The 21,158-nt window shown below is 42.3% G+C and overlaps 1 protein-coding gene across 1 annotated transcript in view; it reads right to left on the minus strand.

Moving 5' to 3' along the window:
- The window catches only part of klhl29 (kelch-like family member 29), a 262,126-nt gene that overhangs the window by 15,692 nt on the left and 225,276 nt on the right, over window positions 1–21,158 (minus strand). The window contains exon 12 of the mRNA XM_085372331.1: window positions 1,926–2,119. Within this exon, the coding sequence (XP_085228457.1) occupies window positions 1,926–2,119 (194 nt within the window). The remainder of the gene's footprint in view (window positions 1–1,925; window positions 2,120–21,158) is intronic.

Here is a 21,158-nt window from a genome sequence, read left to right on the forward strand (position 1 = left end):
TCTCTCACTTCAATAATTTTTCAATGCAAAAATAAAAAGAGATCAATAAACCAACACTGCCACTAAAACCTGCCATAAATGATACAATGAAACAAAGTCGGGTTGCTGTCAGTCTGAATGGGGTCAAGTCAATTACATGCAATTGCTTTCCAACAATAAAGCAACTGACTGTGATAAATAATTGAAAATTATTATCATTTGCTGTCCAAACAGACACAATGCAGGAACTCCAGCAACACTTAAAGGGAAGAAGAACAACTTTATTGACTGACCAACGCGTTTCGGCTTGTGGCCTTCATCAGGGTAGCAAAAAAACATTCAAATTAACCAATCACAGCTTCATTGATAAACCAGCTGACATATAACAGGTTGGTATTGGTTAACTGGTTAAGTCATGTCCAAGTAAATACTGCACTAGATCATTAATGATGAAGACGGGGGGGAGGAGACGTAATCCCTCCCCCCCGTTTGTAAGAAGAATATTACAAATATACAAAAAGACCCATAAAATGATTACATTTAATTAGAAGTCAGTGCAGCAGTTAGATTAAAAAACAAGAGGACATCATAACATGGAAACATTCTCTCCATGCACCTTGGAAGTAGGCGAAGTTGTGCCAGAAATCTTTGCTGTCTAAATAGCGACAGATATAGATTACATTTGTGCTAGTCGAATTTCCTAGACAGCATGTTCAAACACCTTCAAGCTCAACAGCACAAACAGACCACTATAGTACTGGCATATATCGGTAAACCACCATCCGTCCATCCTTTCAACTCAGTTCGATTCAAGTCAATTCAGTTTTATTTATCCAGCACCAAATTACAACAACAGTCAAAGTCAAAGTCAAAGTCAACTTTATTTGTCAATTCTGCCACATGTACAGGACATACAGAAAATAGAAATTTCGTTACTCTCAAACCCTAGATGAAACAGTCACCTCGAGGCACTTTATCTCGTAAGATGGAGACCCTACAATAATAGACAGAAAACCCCAACGATCAGACGACCACCTATTGGTCGGTTGGGTGTGAGGGGAGGGACAGGACATCCCTCCATCAATCTATCCATTAATCTGGAACCTACCCAGCTATTATAGGGCAACCTGTAATATCTGGCCACCTTGCAGGTAACCTGTCCAGGGTTGCCAGTCCATCCCAGTGCAACAGAGACAACCATTAACACTCACATTCCCACCAAAGGCTAATTTTGAAGTACCAGTTAACGTTCACAGTCTTTGGACTGTGGAAAGAAGCCATGCAAACCCAGGACCTTCTCTTCTTGCTATGAGGCAACAGAGCTGCAAACTTAACTTATAAAACTGATTGAGTCTGGTTTTATGCACGCTAAGAAAATATAAGGTCTCATAGTAATGTGCTGTGTAACACTGCACTGATAAAGAAGGAGTTTAAGATTTCGACAGGGTAAGTCGAGCGCATGACATGAAGTGAAGGGGTTCATCTGGGTAGAGTTGTGAGAACACTGTTGCTAGGCAACCAGGCAGCCATAATTGAGGCCCAAAGATATCTTGTTGCTCTCTAATGTGATAGTAAGATGTCAAAGAATAAACGAATGGATGCATATAAATGGTTAAACTAATACTTTTGCATTTTGTGCCGTTTCCACTTTAGATTTTACATCGCAAATAAAAAGCAGTCTAAATACTGATGCTCTGATATGATGCCTTGAAAGAAAAGCGTGGAGGTTTTCAGGGGCTAATTCTCTTTCAACTAAATTTATTTGACAGCACAATGAGGAAGAAGGACCCTACATTTGGGAATATCTGAGAGAAACAGGTCCGTCATCAGACAAAAGTTGATGCAACAATGGCGACAAGTCCCCTGAGGACATAACATCCCTTCACTTTTTTTTGCTGCATGTGTGAATCTGTGACAAACACGCTGTGTGTTTTCACCTGTCTTACCTATCATGGGCGATTCGATGAAACTCCAGGTGTTGCTTTGCGGTACGTAGGACTGGAGCACACCGGCCGAGCGCCCGGCCTCATTCACACCTCCGAACACGTAGATCTTCCCTCCGCACACGGTGGCTGCGGCAGAATGGACCGGCTTGGGGAGAGGAGAAACCGTCTCCCACTGGTTGGTGATGGTGTCGTACCTGAACGGAAACAAAGACATTTTCTTAGGCTTATGAAATTACCCATATAGTCATTTCACCTTTTTTTCTAGTTAATAAAACAGATAAAAGAAGCAGAACTACGCGCAGGTCAAGGTTTAGACTTGACTGATGAGCAAAGTTCGCGACCCCGCTTCTATTAAACAGCTCCAGGATGAGGAGAATTACTTATGAAAACCCCTGTAACACCCAGCAGTCAGTCACTCATTTACACCCACACACGCACACCAATAGTTTACAGAAACGCTCTGATTTTAAAAGTTCCCACTGCTCTGAATTCACAGTGAAATGCTCAATTTGGCTGCAGGGCCGACAGATTTAATTAGCAGAATGCCTACACCACCAGGGAAGATGAAAAAGACCAACCATTACGTACAATGACAGCAATTAAAGCAATTACACAAAACAACATATGTTGGGAGCTACAAAGCCATTAGTCTCTAGAGTTGGGCTGTGTGTCAGCACTGAGCTTTGGACCTTACTCGCTGAGCCCTCTTTGGCAGAGACGTCAACGCGGAGCCTAAAACTCAGCCGACCCAAACAGACACAGCCAGATGAAAGGGCCTGACACAAAGGGCTGCATGAGAACAAGACGCTGGCTTATTGGATTGTGCCCTTGTCAGAGGTTGAGCGTGTGCGTTTTATATGTATATTTCCCCACATTTGCATTCCTGTTTGGGCATGTGTGTGCGTGCATGCGCCACGCGGGTGTGTGTTTTTGACTTGCAGCTCCATTAGCGCGGTGTGTTAGCAGCGTAATCCCGTGTCCATGGGCCACTGATCAAAGCAGCCGCGCCGACAGCCTTCCAGCTGGAGCGGGCCTCATTAAAGAGGCGCAAACGGATCCAGGATTTGTGATTAAAACACGCATCCATTCAGACTAAAGCGAGCCTCCGTAATCAAGGTTGCGTCTTTGTTGTAAAGAAAAACACCTTTGTCTGAAAACCGGGGGCAGAATTCCCAAGACAACAAAATCTTACACTTGAAGCGCTTGAGTGAATATTAAAAGTGCCACACTTAAAAGTCATTTTTAACTCCAGTTTTCTCACTGGGGTCAACGACCTTCATCACGGCACAGGTGTCTTCTCCCATTCATACAACATACAGGTGTTTGTTTTAGCGTACGGATGCTTCGCCACCGCGGTCTGTGCAGCATTTGAAGTCAGGCTGAATTTAAATGACACCTGGAAGCACTCATTGCAACCACCTTCCTGTGAGAAGGCTGTTAGATAAAGTGCCAGAGGATATGGGTGAATTAGCCTTTGGGAATATTCTCGAGGTCTGATAATGACCTTGGCAACAGCTGCCGAGAGGATGGGGTGGGTTTAAAATCGAGTGTCAGTCTGACAAAGTGGTGACACAGAAGCTGCTCTAGGAAAGGTGGACTTGAAACACTCAAGAGTGCCAATTAGCACTTTTCAAACACTCACGCTCACACACTTGCCCGAATCAGGTTGAGTAACCGAACCCCGCTGAGATAGAAGGACTGGCACGTGGTCATTCCCCGGCAGATGTAATTACCCCTCGGACCACATCGGGGGAGGTTCACAAATTTAAGGGTCAGATGCTGCTGAGTGATGCTGATTACGGGACAGACAAAAGTCACACGGCACTGCTGCAAACAGCCGGTTTCCATATTTCTGCACATAATAAATGTCTCGTGGCCCGCGGTGTCGCAGTTTTGGTTCATTCGTATAGCAGACGCAGTTGGCGACCAGCTAGTGAACACAGTGGCTGCTAAAGAGCCAGATAATAGCCCTGGGTATTATTGTAAAGGGAAAAACATTGCTAGGGCTTGGAATAAAACATTTATGCAATTATATTTTTACATATTTTGAAAGAAGAGATAATTTTTCCTGCAGCACTTTATCTGATTCCAATTCTTGCTCTTCAAATATTCAGACGATTAGAAATACTGGCTGCATTTCTCCAAATTCAAAGCTTTAGACACAAAACAGAAATAGCTATAATGCTGAATAAAAACTGCCATTCTGACTTCTTCAGATAACGATGTGCTCATCACGTGAGACCCAGTATCTTTCAATAAGAAGCAGATTAGGGAAATGGCCTTCAAATTCCATTAATGTAAACACAGCACAGCTATCATCCAATCAGAAAGGGTCAGGAGTTGTAATAAAAGGGAACACGTGCAGGTCAGAAGAAAGCCGCCGTCTCGGGGCTGTTTCGCAGGTTGCAAATCTGATTGAATTCATTACGTGTGTGATTCACCGTCAAGCATTTAATGTGAACCGTGACATGAGGACTGACACTAAAAAGACTCGAGAGTGGGTGTATATGGTTCGATTATATCTCCAAGGCAGAGGAGCCAAAGCAAGGAGGGAGACACTCTGCTGATTACAAAAACAAAGACCATCTCTGTCCTTCTGTTTCCTCTTCCCTCAGTCAGACAGAAGCTGTTTTCATCGTCACTAAAGACAACGTATGAGTTTAATCATCGACATTCTGCGCTAAATTTAAAAAAAAGTGTTTACACACAGACTGATCACCGCGTGAAGCCATGTAATCGTCTGTAGCTCTTGACAGGGACTGTTTCATCACGCAGGGACAATCATCTTGAAAATGCAGCTGCGGGGTTACAACGAAACAAACAACGTGGGATTGTGTTCCTTTATGTCAGGTTAGAGACAGAACGAAAGACTGATAGGAAGGGCAGGACGAGGATGTGAATGAAAGAAAGAGGCCAGGCTTTCGAATGCGTAACGCGGATAAAAATGACAGGCTGATGCTCGCGGCGCGCACCGCGACTAATGCGTCAACAAATCAGCGTTATAATTTCGTGTCACCCAGGTGCGAGGCATCCCCGCAAAGTGTGATTGTGTTCCCACATGACCAGACTGCATGAGAACCATTATGTTTGATAACAACAGGTGAATCGAGACGGATGCCGTGCAAAATATGCAGCCGCAGCTGCCGCGTTTGCTCACGACGATTGGCAGATGGACGTGCCATTTCTCCACCTGTCTGCAGACTCTACGTGGCGATCCGACCTTAATTAATTAACTGGTAATTAATAAAATTGATGGGGGGGGGATAATCTGATTGACTTATCGGCATACAACCTGGTTATTGGTGGGTAGTGTGCATGTTTACTGGCTACACTGCATTTTTCACCAGCGACAAAACCAAAAGGCTGGAGTTATTTTTATTCCCTATTGGACAATTCCATCCGTCTCCAGCATTTTCCAATTTCCCTAACAATCTGTGGCACCCAGCGCCAATCCTAGTCGTTCTTACAGACAAAATAAATCTAACAAAGTAATTTTCTAACACAGCTTGGTACTTCACTTTTTAGCCAAATAGAACATTTACTGAAAACCATTTTTTTTTAGGGTGGCAGATGAATACATATTAGGTCCCTTGATGGTATTTAAGGCATCAGGATGCCGTTGACGATGTTCACTAAAAATACTGGAAACTACAGTGCACATGTTCATCAATGATATCAAACTATCCTGAGCAAAAGCGCTGCCCTGCAATGTGCTCTTAATACTGTTTGAGCTGTATGGTACAAAGGAATGCACAATATGAAGAGATGTTATACACAGACAATACTTGTCAGACTGTTTGTTAGTTTTATCCTTTTTAAAATAGAATCAAGTCTTTATTTATTTATTTATGTCTTCTATAAGACTGATTTGGCACTTCAAGAGAATGCCGAAAGATTAAACCCGTTTCCGTCATCTTCAAAAAGCTGGAACGTGTGGTGGACGTGGGCTTCACCAGCTAAGACTGATGTCATTACAGGCTGCTGAGAAAATGCAGTACATAAGAAGATATTGGCCCTCAGGCCCTCACTTTTTAACAATAACTCGGAAACAAACATCTGACTCACAGACCATAAAAATGAACCAAATGCAGCCTGCCGTCGGATTTGCTCAGTGGCATTACACATCTAAAGCCTTGTGAATATGTATGTGTATCTGTTATCTTGTTTCCTCTGATTATGGAACAACATCAATGTGCTATAGCATCTAAGAATAACATCAATCGGTAAGTGTGATCTAATGTGACACAGGAATTCATGCCATGAAATGTATCAGAGGCAATATAAAATATGGACGTAGCCACAGCATAATGACACACTGCTTCTGGACTGTGCATTGTAGAGCTTTTTAAGAGGCCGTTTTAGAGCAAAATTGATCACAACTGTATTTAATTTTAAATCTTGTAGCGCCAATAATAGAGAAAAAATCCCAACAATCAGACGGGCCCCTGTGAGTAAGAACTTGGCGACAGTGAGAAGGAAAAACTCCCTTTTTAAAGGAAGAGAGTGAAGTGCAACGTTGTATCCATAGACAGATACCAGATACCTGCTTATTAGAGCTAAATAACATGCAAATGAGATGCTATACTGACTAAAAGTAGAGGACTGATATCTTAGATGGACTGTTGGAACAAATACCTGCACAGCAAGTTATGATATTTATCAGATAGTTGCATTAAAAATGCTTCAAAAAGACACCAGAAACACGCTTCCACTTCAGTGACTCTTATTAGCTGAGGGCGAAGCCTAGCTGACAGCGAGGGGACTGTGTCAATGACCACTGATCACTTGGAGCAGCCATGCACCTAATTAAGCTTAACTTCAAACTTTTGTAGGTTTTAAACAGGTAGGCTGGAGATAGTAGCACTATCAAAAAGACACCAGGCGGAGCTGGAGGCGGTGAAGATGCTCAGATTTTAGTTGGGTTTGGGACAGCTCAGCGATGCAGGAAGGCGATCCACTGTGGCAACTTCTAAACGGAGCAGCTGAATGAAAAAGAGGAAGGTTATAAAAAAAAAGTTTTCCCCTCATTAATTTATCATGAAAGAGAAAATCGGTAATAGAAATGAGAGATTTTTTTGTAGCACCAGGCCTCAAAGACGTTTAATTTTGCTTTAAAGATTGGCAGGTTGATATGGGAGCCCGTGGGGACTGATTCCCATTTGGAGTCAACGCTCAGTGGCTATTTGAGGAACTGCACCTTTTAACACTTCCCCCGTTGGCCTAATTTTTCATCATCTGAGGTCGCTGCTTGGCTGTTGCAGTTCATTTGACAACTGACACATTTGGTCTCGTTTGTACCGCCTCTGGTTAATTTGGAAGCTGTCGACCGGTTCCTGCCTTTTAATGCTGACCACACAGCCTCCATTTCTGACCACATGTCCATAGACTAGCTGTCTCCAAAACACGCAAGTCATGCAATCTAATCATCAAGAAGGCGCCCAAGGCACTGGATCCAATTCACTAATGTAGTTAACTGGAGGGTAGTGGGGATGATGAACCATGCTTTTCTCCATACTTGTCTCTATTTTTCACACACATGCGATAAACCTTAATGGATGGGCTGCCAGTCATTGAGATACTGACATGCATCATTTCCCCCGAGATACAAACTACAGCGTTTATAGAGTGAGGAAAAGTGAGTCGGGAGGAAAGGGAGGAAAAAAAACCTTGTTAGGATAACAAAACCACTTGGGCTCTATACACCTCAGCACTGACAAAAAGATCCATTAAGAGGCAGAGGAGTGCGTCGTGCTGCAGTTACAACTACTCTGGAATCGCACACAAACATGGACTTAACAATGGCTACAGTATCCTCCACACTTGCTATTAAAAGCCTTGAGATGCAAACAGCAAGTGGTGGAATACAGTGCACAAACTGGAAAGGCATGATAACAAATCCTGCATTTACTCATGCTGTTAAGTATGCTTAAACCATACAGGTTCACAGCAGCGTAACCTTAAAAATGCAAAAAAAGAAAAAAGAGGGGAAAAAAAGCATTTATCGCCTGCAGAGAGGAGCTGATGCTCTAGATTATATCAAGCAGCAACTCGTGCCCTTAAGTTACAAACTCACATTAATCCCTGCAACAACTCCAGCTATCTTACTCTCATGAACACAGTCTATCGTAGTCTCTTCCCACTGCCCCCACACACACACACATGCACCACCAAATGTGCACTCTAATGTGGATTTCAAAAACCTGTGTTAGTCATGTGAGTAAATCCAGCTTGTTTGTAAAAGAAAAACCGTCAGTTTGTGATCAAATCAGCGTGTCACGCTCTTTGGGGTTTGAAGGGATTTGGCAGTTTGTTTTCACTTAAATGTCTCTGCAAGCATTGTCTGGGGGACGCATTTATTCATGCTGATAATCTCTCAGAACTGCACTTCAACAAAATGATTTTTTTTTTTAACATTTGTCCAATATAACACAACATATAGCATTTACCGCAGCCTAGAGTTTTGAATAAGCAGCATGCTAAAATGCAGACACAGGGTGGCAACCATAACTAGCTCATTCCACAGAACAATCTGAAAACCTCAGAAACAGCTGATTTTTTGTCCAATATTATATTTATCATGAAAAATGTTACCTTCATACTACTGATAGTTTCAAAGTTAAATAGCAGGGGGTTTAAATTTGTCACCTTGAGCCCTCATACCTTCACAGGAATCAAATAATTGTTTTTCTATAGCTAACTTAGTTTCAAATATGCGTTATACTGTACAGTAAGGATTCTACAATAATACAGAAGAAACCCCAGCATTCAGACCAACCACTACGATCAAGCACTTGGCGACAGGGGAAGGAAAAACTTCCTTTTAACAGGAAGAAACCTCCGGGAGAACCTGGCTCAGGGATGTAGAGACTGACTGGGGTGAGAGGAGGGAGTATTAAACCAAATCCACTGCATAAGCACTGCATGAAAAATGTAATACACCCTTACTCCTTCAATAAGAAGTAAAAGGGTGACTAGCAGCTAGGTGCCATGTTTACATCATATTTATCACATGCATTTGATTAATTTATAATCAACAAGTGTGAGCATTTTTCTAAAAGCAGCAGTTTTGGCAGTTTGCAGAGCATTCAGGTGTTATTACAAAATAATTAAAGACAATGGCCACAAACCTCGAGCCATTTCTGCATTTCAGCTTTGTTTTGTTCTGTTTTTCTTTATCTCAGGTTGTATTTACCCAACTTTAAGGCCGGGCATAGTCTACCGTATTTTCCACACTATAAGGCGCAGTTAAAATCCTTTAATTTTCACAAAAATCGACAGTGCGCCTTATGTATGAATTCTGGTTTTGCTTACTGACCTTTTATGTGGTACACAGCGCTCAAAATCTAGAAAATGTCTTAGTACTACTTTGGGAAGCTACGAAGCTGCACCGCTTGATGGATTGTTGGAGGATTACAGCTACTGTAGTCAGGAGCCTCAGGGAGTAATCTGGGTCCAAAACTTCAACTTCAGGTCCTAAAGTCAAACAAATACTGCGACATCACTGAAAGTTAAAAACTGTCTAAATTCTTTTATCTTTAATAAAATGATCAGTGTTGCTGCTTTACCAGGTGTAACAATTAAGTTTAACATCCAGCCATCATGAAAACAGAATTTATTAAATTTAACAGAGTTAGAAGTTAGCAGGAAGTTAGCTCGCTAGCTTCCACCTAAACATGATATAGCATGTTCTGACTGAGAGATTTCTGAAACAAATTCAAACGTACAGCTCTGCTATCACTTCCAACATAAATAAAGACAGAAAACTAAACAGCAGTGACGTTTGTAGGGCTACTGAAGTTGGGCTAACTGGTATATGCTACGTGATCGCTAGCTACACAGCTATGTTAGCATAACATAAACACAGTGAAGCTGGAGGATGAACGCTAACTTTTTTCCACTCGATAAAAGCTAATGTGAGGGTTCCTGATGGTTAGAGACAAATACAATCGCATGGCAGGATGCTGTAAACGGACCAAACTTCAGTCAGGAGAACAACTGAGATAATCCATCCACAATACGAGGTTAGTCATTAATAGAGCAGCTGCGAGAGAATTTAGCATTAATTAATCAATGGTATGGAAATGGAGGACTCAAGAAGAATGAGTTGAGTAAAGTTTGACTTATTTGACTGTTTTGTTTCGCTTAATGCTCCTTATGGTCAGAAAAATACAGTAGATAATTTTTTTGTAACGTGTACTTTCTTTTTACGATGACTGTATTTTAATTTCTATAACAGTGACAGAAACAAGTACTGGTATAGTTGATATTTTAGATTGCTTTCTGGTAGTTCACTGGATAAAACTTAAGAAAGTGTGATATGTTCAGCTACCCAACCCACATCCATACAAGTTGTAGCACATATAGCACTCCTTTTACCTATACCCCGTTTAGCAGGTGGGAGGTTCACCTGCAAAAACTCGAGCCTTGAAGCATGCCGACTTTAGCTTTTCATTCAAATAAATCAACAGAGATATATTTGCATGCAGCGACATATGAAGCAGCTGTTTGATTAGTATATTGCCACTGGAACGGGCACAAGAAGAGAAGAAGAACAGGTGTGTGAGAGAGTGTCAGTCTCTCATAGCCCTCTGTTTCCTGTCAGAAGTTATGAACCAAGAGCTAGTGATTTGGCTCGAAGAATACAGGGCTGCTCCAGCCTGAAGGGCTTTCAGAATAATTTACACAGAGATATAGGCATCATTTTTCACATTTGCCAAGACTGTTTATTAGCAGCCAGGTGGTGAAAATCTCAAGAGCACAACATAAATTACCCTTAAGAGTCCAGGTAAAGACCAGGTGTGCATGTGGGCTGTTGTTAACAGAGGAAGCTGCTGTTTGTGACTGTGGATGTTCATTTGAGATCATTCAACTGTGACTTCCAGCTTCTTTGCATATGTGCTACAGCCTCATCCAAATTTAAATGGCTATAGAGAGGAAATGCAATGGAAAAGGGGTTAAAAAAAGAGGAGAGGAATCAAGTAGAGAAAGGTAGTAATATTTTTCAGATTAATCTGTCTGTGTGTCTGTCTATCAAGTCAGACGACTGAGGCATGGAACCGTGAACAGAGAGAAAACATCCATTTTGGAGAAGAGGAGTGAGAGTGGGTGTGAGAGCACAGAATGAGAGTCTATCTGTGTTGTGTCAGCTGCCATCTGTGTGTCAGAGCACATCACAGAAACTGTAAGGCCTGCGCCCACACCTCCAATATCACCCTGCTTTCTGTTGGCCAACAGCACTCAAACATCCCTTTCTCCAAATCACAATCTTCTTGTCTGACTTGCACTCTTTGCCTACATTTTCCTTGCACCAGGACACATGTAGAAATTTAGCATCAATTAACCCAAGGAGGCTGTCTTGGCCACATGTTCGCTGTGGGTATTTTAAGGTCTTGTACTCGACTGCAGCTGCACTGGAATTGCCTCCTGAAGCACGAAGGAACTTAATCCTGAAAATAAAATTCATTACTGATGCATTATGTGGCTAATAAGGGACAAATGACTTTTAGATAAAGATGCAGTCAACAGTAATCATTGAGAAATACTAAATAGATGCATAAGTCTAACATTAATACAATTATTCAGTTTTCTTAAAATAAACACGTAGCCTTCAATGTGCCAAGAATAACACAGACAAACCCCATCTTTTGCTAGCTCTAGTTCACAAAAACACTACTCTACACAAATTGTCAGACATGAAAACAAAAACAGTGGCATTGTGACAACTAATTTGAACTCGTTTGTATGCACCTCTATTTCCCGTGTTGATTTTCTCTGCATGTGACAGCTGTTTGTATCTGTGTGATCTCTCCCCAGGTTGCTAATCAATGTCTGATGGTGAAATCCGCCGAGTCCTACCTTAGAGAGCTCAGCACCCTTTACACATATAAATGTCTGGTTATAAGAACTCTATAGAAAGACCCGCCCAAAGCTTCAAGCAGACAAAAAACACAAATAATCGTCTGTTAAGGCAGGATAGTAATGAATACTTAACACGTCACCATCAAAAACGTCCATCATTACTTGTGGATTAGGCTATGTGTACTTCCTAAGTTCTTAGCAGCAAGCTACAGTGGTTTTGTGTTGCGTAAACCTGTAAAACCTTAATTAATGTATCAACATATTATAGAAAACATCTGTAAGTGCAAATAAACTCACCTAAAACCCGTAGGAGGAAAATCCTGAAGCATCACAAACTAAATGCCCAAAAATTTCAGTGGCAATATGTTTACAGCCAATATCCTATCTATTTAATAATATTTTTAAAAAATTAATTCATGTTTCAATGCATGCAATAATGTACGGTTTACATTTCATGTTGGTATTCATGTAGTTCATAATGTGTGAGAACTATCCTGCAATTACGCTAATGCTTTTGTCACTCAGTCTAACATGAACTGCATTAAGTTTTGTAATGTGTAATTTCTGCAAAATCTAATCTAACATCTTTTATTGGTTATATTATAAAACATAATTTTGAGGACCATTTTCTTCATTATTTTCTGAATGAGTCCCTGATTGCGAAGCTAATGGTAGTTTAGCCTGACTGCACTTAACAGTTAGCGGCAGCTGGGAGTTACCGCGAGGAAAAATTAGCCTCAATGTAGGGTTGTCAAAAAAGAACTGATACTATTCATTAATAAAAATGAATGTCGGATTAGATACTCGTTTGCCACAGTGCTGTCTTTGGCTCCTCCAGATGACAAACATCTTCACACAGCGCCGCTGCAGCGCTAACAGCTGAAATCGTTGATGTTCACAACACCGAACGGCACTGTATGAGGAATTTCAAAAATATCATCAAATTATTAAACACTAATCATAAGTATTACCTGGCAGCACACACGTTAATGTTAGCTGTTTAACTGTTAGCAATTACCCGATTAAGTCATTATTAGGGTAGCAGCTAGCGGCTATGACTAACAGCGCGATTATGCTAGGTTACAGATCACAGGCAACCAAATTGGAGGCTGATGACTGGATGATCTTATTATACCAGTGCTACCAGTGTTATTGTAGTTTTGTATTTTCTTATTGGTTTTTTGCTTTTTTTTTAAAATTCCGTTTAGCTTAGATTAGCTTCCAGAGTGGGATCGCTTGTTTCAGTTTAGCTTTTTATGTATGAAACTGTTTTAGTTTTTATTAGGATCATTGTTAGTTATAGTCTTTATTACCTTTTTATTTCTGGTAAATGCCAGTGACCACATTGAGGAAAATCAGTATAGCTATTACAATATAGCATAGAAATGACAGCTTACTGTTTAGAGCCAACTGGACATTTTTGGTTCGTAATAAGCAGCAACCTCCAGAATATGTGGAAGTATCTAAAACTGCAGTTTCTGTTGTAGCTACTTGAGGACGGCTATAAAAAAAAAAGACCACAATTTAAGCATGAGAGAGAAATAATTAATGGAAATTTGTGTCCCTATGTGATCCCTTTAGTCATCCGTGTGACCTGCCTTAAACCTAACTGGCTCTTGACCCTCAGGTTAAGAACCACTGATTTAACCTCTGGCACGCTAGCTCATTCATGGACTCCCAGATCTTCCTCGTTTACTTCAAGGGCAGCAGTGTTTTGCTTGTTATTTACTCATCGTACACACATCTGACAGATTGTGTATTACGACATCTGGGGATCTGATGGAGTCTTGCTCCCGTATGGACGGCCTGGAAGTGCTCATTTGACAGACTGAAGTCAAGGTCATTCAAAAGACACCACGTACACAACACACACTTCACTGCCATCACTGTAGGAGAGCACACACACACACACACACACACACACACACACACAACTCATTAACTCTGATGAATTACAGGACATTTTAGGCTAATAACACAGACATACTTGTACACACCATGCATAACTGCACTCACTCTCACACACACACACACACACACACACACACACACACACACACACACAGACACAGCAGACTATGGGAGTACATACAAACACAGATGGACGCAGACCTACCACCTCAGTGTCACCTTCAGCTAATCCTTGTGAGACAGAGCAATCCATCCACAGGCCACACAGATTTAACCATAATCCCTGAAAATGAACTCATTTGGAACACAAGTCTGTTTCCTCAATGCCTCGACGCACAACTTGGCAAGATACGCGTACACACATACGCATTGTGTATGTAGATAACCTACAGATATGCCGCACAACACTCCTGTAAATGGAAAAAGGCACCTTGAAAGGCCACCAGGAAGAGAAGTTAGGGAGCGACGATAATAGAGAGGGTGTGCACTTTTTCAGTGTCTGTATGTGTGTGCAGACGCAGATTTAATTGGATGGGAATGTCACGTAGGACGGGGGACATGAGTGCTGCCGGTGCTGTAGGTCGTACACCAATTACTGCTCCGCACTCTTCAAAACTCGATGGAAGATGGAAGACTGACACCCCACTTCATTACCGACGTAAGCCCCCGTGTTGATAGCAGCCAAGTAGGGCAGCGCTGTGCTGGTGCAGGGTGGCGAGTAGTGGTTCTAGTATTAAAATTAACATCCAAATTGCTGGGGAAAAAGTCGCCGCAGCCAAAGCATAAGGTTTGGTCACCTTGATTAATTACTATTATTACTGAATCTAAGAGATTTGAAAGTTTAAAAAAGGGTAAATTTAAGTGGACTAGTGAAATGAAAATAATCCCCCCAAAAAACCCACCAAAGCACGTTGAGTGTTCTTTACTTTTTATATCCAGAGCCTACAGCTATTATTTGTGTGCAGTCTGTGTCTCTTTTTTCATCTACTGTTTAGTATTTGATAACATACAGGTGCTATAATAATGTGGGACGGCTGTGTTTTCACTGGAGTGCTACATAGAAAGCACTGTGATAGGAAACAGAAATGCTTGTGTGAATGAGACGTACTGCGTGACGCTCTTTAAGTGCTCCAGCAGAAAAGTGCTACATAAGAACCCATCCATTTACCATACAGGTGAAGATTGTGACTCATCCTGTCCGTCCCTTTCACTGACTAACACTGACTTACAAAGGGGTATTTCTCCAAACTGAGATTACTACGGCGTATGGAGGCTAGAAAGAAAATGATGCATGCACTTGAATTGTGCACCCGTGGTGAGTGAAATTATGATTGCCATTGCTGGTATCTTTATGCCTCTACACTCTGAAAAAGGCACAAATGCGTGTTGGTATATTTTTTTGTCTCTAACTCAGTGAAATTATGGCCTTTTATTACATGTTGAAAACAACCTTGAGTGCTAGGACCTGGATTTTTATGCCATGCTTTAGCTGTAATTCTATTTTCTTTTTTATTGTTGTTCTCATCCAGAAGCACTGGTGGTTTGAGGGACACCTGTAGTGCTCCTGCTAGTCTCTTTTATTAAAATCAGCTAACAATGTTGAGTTGGTTTAGAGGTGAATATGTCGTGTATTATAAGGGGGGAGATGATTAGCCATGTAGCAGGTGGTCAGATCTCAGGAGCCTATACTCATTTGGTTTAGAATATCATTAAATGTTTTTCTAATGATTTTATTTCATTCGTTTTCTAAACTTTGATTCAGTGTAGTGTACAGTTAGTTTTGTGACAATGACAGGGTTTTTGTGTTTGCACTTTTTCCTCTGTGCATCAACACAGGGCATTTTTTATTAAAATCAGTCATAATGTGATTGAAAGCACGACTTTCAGCTTTGATTCAAGAGGTTTAACAAAAGTATCAGATTAGGAATTCAGATTAACTTTGACAGAAAGGAGAGTATGGAGAATAGCAGTGTGCCATATCATAGTGTCTTGTACATAAATGATGCATTTTTACATGATATGAATGTGTCATATTAGATAATCGATGTAGCACCATCGCGTGTTTACACTGCCTAGTGCACACAACTACAATGAGACGAGGCTGTTGACAGCAGCTGTGCGTCACGGGGAAAATAAAGGGAGCTACTTAAATAACCTTGAACAAAACACAAGGCTTTGCAAAAATATGCAAGAAAACTGTTCCTGCTACAGGTGGAAACAACAAACCTGCTCAGTGGAAAAGAAGAAGAAGGAAAATGTCATTCATTTTGTTTGCACTAATAAATAAATGATGCTGCCTGCAAGCTGCAATCACAGATAAAATGTTTTTCCTATCGTCAGAACTATCATCATCGCAAATTTACTTGAAATACTGTGACATAATTTTAAGGCTGTATCGCCACCTCTAATGGGGAAGAAACAGCTCATGGTCTGAAGCATACCATATTATCTGTCAAACATGGTGGAGTATGGCTATCAGTGGAATCAGGCCACTAGTGTTTACTGATAACATGACTGCTGACAGAAGCAGCAGGAGAAATTGTGAAGCGTGCACGTTCAGATTCAAATTCAGCCAAATGCAAAACTGACTGGACTGACTTCACAGCGCAAGTAGATGAGGGTCCAAAGCTTACTGAAAAAGCAACCCAAGAGTTCCTCAAGGCAAAGAAATGAGATGTTCTTCAATGTAAAGTCCCTCACCTGGTGTCACCCGAGCCTCTAAAAATGGGACACTATGTATAAAAACGGCTGTAATTCCTCAACAGTTAAAGCAGTTCTTATGTTTAAACCCCTTAAAGCTGGAAGTCTGCACTTCAATCACATATTGATTTCTGTGTTGGTGAACAGAGGAAAAAAAAGAAAAAAAGTCAGTTAAAACTTCAGGGCTTAACTGTAAATTGAGCCGGTGATCAACAAATCGCTATAGTTTGAGCGGACAGTGTCCTGACCATAAACAGAAAAAGAGAGAGTAGCTGTCACCCACTACTTTTTAAATATACCTTTGGAAGCTTTTGACTGGATGGATTTTTAGAGCCAGAAATTTAAATGGTTAAATGAAGAGATGCTAGAAGGTTTGACAAGCATCCATGGCCTGTATGGGTGCAATGCACAGACACAGACTGCTAACTACAGTGCTGATCAACACACTAATAGATTACTAATAAAACACCAGTCACCAAAACTAAAGTGCAAACTTCAGCCACATTATTGGTCAGTTAATTCCATTAAAACTGCTCCAAAGGCACCAGCAGCACAAACACGGATGAGTTTTCCAGTCAAATGACTCCAATTAGCAGCGATGAGGCCTAGAAGACACTGACTGGCTCCAACACCCCTGCCAATCAAAGGGGTCCTGTCCCTACTCTACTGTCCAGATGGTTGGGTTATAAATAATTTACCCGCCGTAGAGTTGTTATGCATGGAAAAGCTACATTTATCACATGACTCGTGGTGCAAACATGCTTTTTAATGCAGTAAAGTTGGCTTCATCAACATGGTTCTCAATGGCACTGACTCACATTTGGAACGAGCCACTAAAAACAGATAAATGACACTCCATGTTGGTGTCATTTTCCAGCACTGAAGGTTGCAGCTGGTTCACATCCACACCTTGCTCACGACGCTCACTTTCAAAACACAAGAAGTGCAAAAGCCAAAATACTTGTGTCAAACAGGAGCTTCACAAAGGACCTGTATTCATCAACCTAAGTTGAATTTTATCAAATTCCTGTCTGCATCTTACTTCGACAATAGATGAAGGCGTTCACACTGAGCACACTGTATATGCTGCACACACGTTCGCTGGAGAGACCTGGACAAAAGCTGAAAATAGCACTGTGTTTGTGCTTATCACTGTTTATGTGAAAACCCCTCACCTTGACCGTACACACACATGCACACACAAATACACTCAGGACAAATCTATATATAACAACTAACCCTTCCACCTCCACTGTCGATCCCTCCCTGTGTCCTGGGGAGGCACGCTGCCTGGATATTGCAACGGTTTGCCTTGCCAGCCTATGCTTTCTAAAGGTCAGCTGTTGCTTCCTCCTGAGCGGGGACGCTGAACTGGCTGCCAACCATCATGGCAGCATCTGTCACAGCCTAACCACTGATAATTAGCCAGCAAACATTCTGCTGCAACCTGTCTAACTAGGTAGGAATTATGCAGCAAGTGCTCAAACGGAATATACGTTTTATTAATGTGTGTCTGGGTGTCTTTAGGAGTGAAAGATGGAAGGAAGTGAGAGAGGAGGGAAAAAAAGCACAGAAGCAAAAAAGGTGGGAGAAAAATGGCTCGCCTGTTGGTAAAGGCTGAAATTGTCCAAAGTGCCAGACTGTCGTTTATCAGTGAGGCAGAAGCACATACAGCTCGTACTACTCATTACCTGCAGTATTCCTCACACCTTTCCCTAATACCACACCTGCCACCATTCACCAATGTTTCTCTGTAACTGTCATGCACACACGCATGTGCACGCATGTGCACGCACGTACACACACGCAATGCGCCATCTACCTCCCTGTCTCAGAGACCCCGGTGCCCTATTAGAAGACAATGAAGAGGAGACACTGTCTTTGCTCGAGCATGTCAGACAGATACGACATCGCCGGCCTCGAAGGCCCCAAATACACCCATCATCTTCCTGCCCACCTAATCAGCACTGTAAAGAGACAGAGAGAGCAATGGGACACAAGGTGCAGAAGAGGCTGGAGATTGCAGTTAAAAGTGGAAACCGTAAGGGGGGAGGAGGAGGCACGGAGAGGGAGAAATATGAGAGAGATGTGATGATCTGCCTGATTTGGTCTCCCTTGCTTTTTTTTTTTTCCCCAGAGCCTGAAAAATACAGCAAAGTACTTCCACAGAGCTGGAAAATGACCTTGTACAGGCAGAACACTGTAAATAGGAAAATGAACCTTTCTGGAAACATCTGGAAAAACATTGCCAAAGGCCTGTTTGTGTACAAAAACTGCATACATGCGGGTATAACTTCCACATTTGAGAAGCTGAATTAGCACCTAACAAAGTGATTCATTTATTTAAAGGCAAAAAACAAAAGCAACAAAACCCCCCACAATTGGTGGTAATGCAGCCTAATTTCACTTCAGAAAGCTAAGCTGTATGCAAATAGATTTTCCTGCTGCTCTGGAATTAAATCTGAGCAAAAACACACTGAACTCTTCAAGTAAACAGTATCTGTTGTAAATGAGCTACTGCTTGCATGGGAACACGGAGAGTCATGAGAAGAAGAAAATCCACATCGACCCTTTGGGAAGGGGTCACGGGTACCACAGAGGGGCCACGAGGGCTTGTGTTTGAGCGTGAATGGAGGTGTGAAGCTGAAGTTCGATCCGATGTGATGCGCTGTGAAGTTAGTTAATCCTGAGGAGCGGGGATTTGCTCTGCGGGGGGGAAACTGCCTCAGCAAGGGGTCTCTGGGAGCCCGTTGTCTCCCCTTCGACCACAGTGGCACGCCGCGTGGTTGCACCCCCTCAACTAACACCGTCGGCCCATCCGCTCCAAAACTAGCCCCAGGCGCCGTCTGACCCAGTATGCAGAAACAGAGACACACAGCAACACGCATGCGGACGTATAGGAGACGCAGCAGCCCGTCAGTTCATTATTTCTGTGCAGAGGCTGGAGGGTCCGGGAGAGCAGACTGAGGGTTTCTTCACACAAGCCCATTGGTTCCACTGTGACTGATGGTGCAGCGCTCATAGGCCCACCTGGGGCTGCTGCGTCTACACTCCCTCTCATCTTCTCCTGTTGGCGCTGCACTGCTAAACTCTTTTCGACTCGCTCCTCTTCTGTCTCTCTCCTCCCCTCTTTCCTGCCTGCTTCACCGCAGGGTCCTGAATGCCTGGGGCTGCGGAGCTGCAGGACGCTCTGTTGTTATTAGCATCATTACCCTGCTGGTTATTTCCCCCAAATCTCCAAAAGAGAGTGCTGTTGGGCAGGAAGCTAAAACGGACAAAGGAGGACCTCCATCTCCCAAGTCACTGCACCCGAATCCAGCCTGTCAGTATTTACATGGAATGAGCGTGCTCGCAGTGCATCTGCATCCTGAGAGTAAGAGCTAAAATGTAGGTGGCAGGATGTGTGAGAAAATGTGAACAGATTGGAGCCTTGCAAAAACAAATGAAGATGTTTTTGTTATGTGGGAGAAACCCTGCCGGACTGTGACTCAAACAGCAGCCGAAGCCTCCTTCTGCAGAGCAGGATGCAGAAGAGAGGACCTTTTTCCCGGGGACATCAAGTATTTAAGGGACTTGTCAGTTCACAGAAGACTTAAACTGTGTTCAGCGTGAGGTATGATAAAACCTCCCGCTGGGGTCTCCATCTCACTGTATGTTCTTGGTCATGCTCGAGTTGATGAAATTTCCCAAGAGCTATTCAGCACTCCTCTGTAAGGTTGTCGAGGCGTTACAATTTGCCTCCTGTGCCAGACAACATTCTTGAAATGCCCCATTATGCTGGTCGAAAGAATAGCGGCACTTAATGGAAAAAGTCAAACTTAAAATAGAAGGAGGATTTTTATCAAGGGTAGGAAAAAGACAGTGGTTGAGTCAAACCAAGGTTGACTGCACTAGAGGAGCTCGGCACCCTTCATGGAGATGGGAGAAAACGCAGTCCTGACCTTCGGCGCTCAGTGACTGACGTCTGAATAATCTCACACACACACACACACACACACACACACACACACACGTAGGTGAAGTGCGGCGATGTTTCTTTTACAGCACAACAAATGTTAATGAACCTGAAAAACAAGAGACGAACAATGGAGCTCTTTCACTGCAGATTTTACAGGCGCATGCACAATTTAAAAGGTCATTTTATTTTGAAAAGCCATTAAAAAAAGCCTCCTCTCTCCTTCAGACTTGTTTAGCCAAACAGCACAACATCCCTGATGAGAAAAGCTAGTTGCTGTACTCAGCATCATGTTGCTGGCAGTCTTCATGCAATATTAACTTGCAATAGAGCTTGGAGGACGCACAAACCTGTTCATAGTGCGTGATAAATAAAACAAAACCATCCGTGATTGACACATTATTAGACAGCCATGAATTATTCAATGTCTGCAATCATTTTGGTTTGCCAAAGGATCAACATGCTAAGAAGCATGCGGGCCCGGGATACCTGATTGCAAGTTAAAAGCCTCCCGAACTCAACGGCTCCCACCTCTAAAAGTCTGTCAGTCATTAGCACAGATAGCAGAGAAAGGAATAAGCCAGCTCAGTCCTCTGAGTGTTGATTTGGACCTCCTGCCGTTCCCAAGGAAAGGCTTTATTCTACTAGCTTTGAGATGGCTCTGATTGAAGACATAATTGTGAATGTGGGTGAATTTCACGGTTAGGAGCGTGAAACCCTCAGTGAGATGGATGGGGAGATGGGGAGTGCAGGGAAAGAGGACGGACTGCAAATGATGTGTCAGAGTGTTCAGAGCCTGAGCTGGAAGG

Source organism: Diplotaxodon limnothrissa, linkage group LG15 (assembly GCF_057381915.1).
Source record: "Diplotaxodon limnothrissa isolate DT_005_m linkage group LG15, D_limnothrissa_male_GT1.1, whole genome shotgun sequence".
NCBI lineage: Eukaryota > Metazoa > Chordata > Actinopteri > Cichliformes > Cichlidae > Diplotaxodon > Diplotaxodon limnothrissa.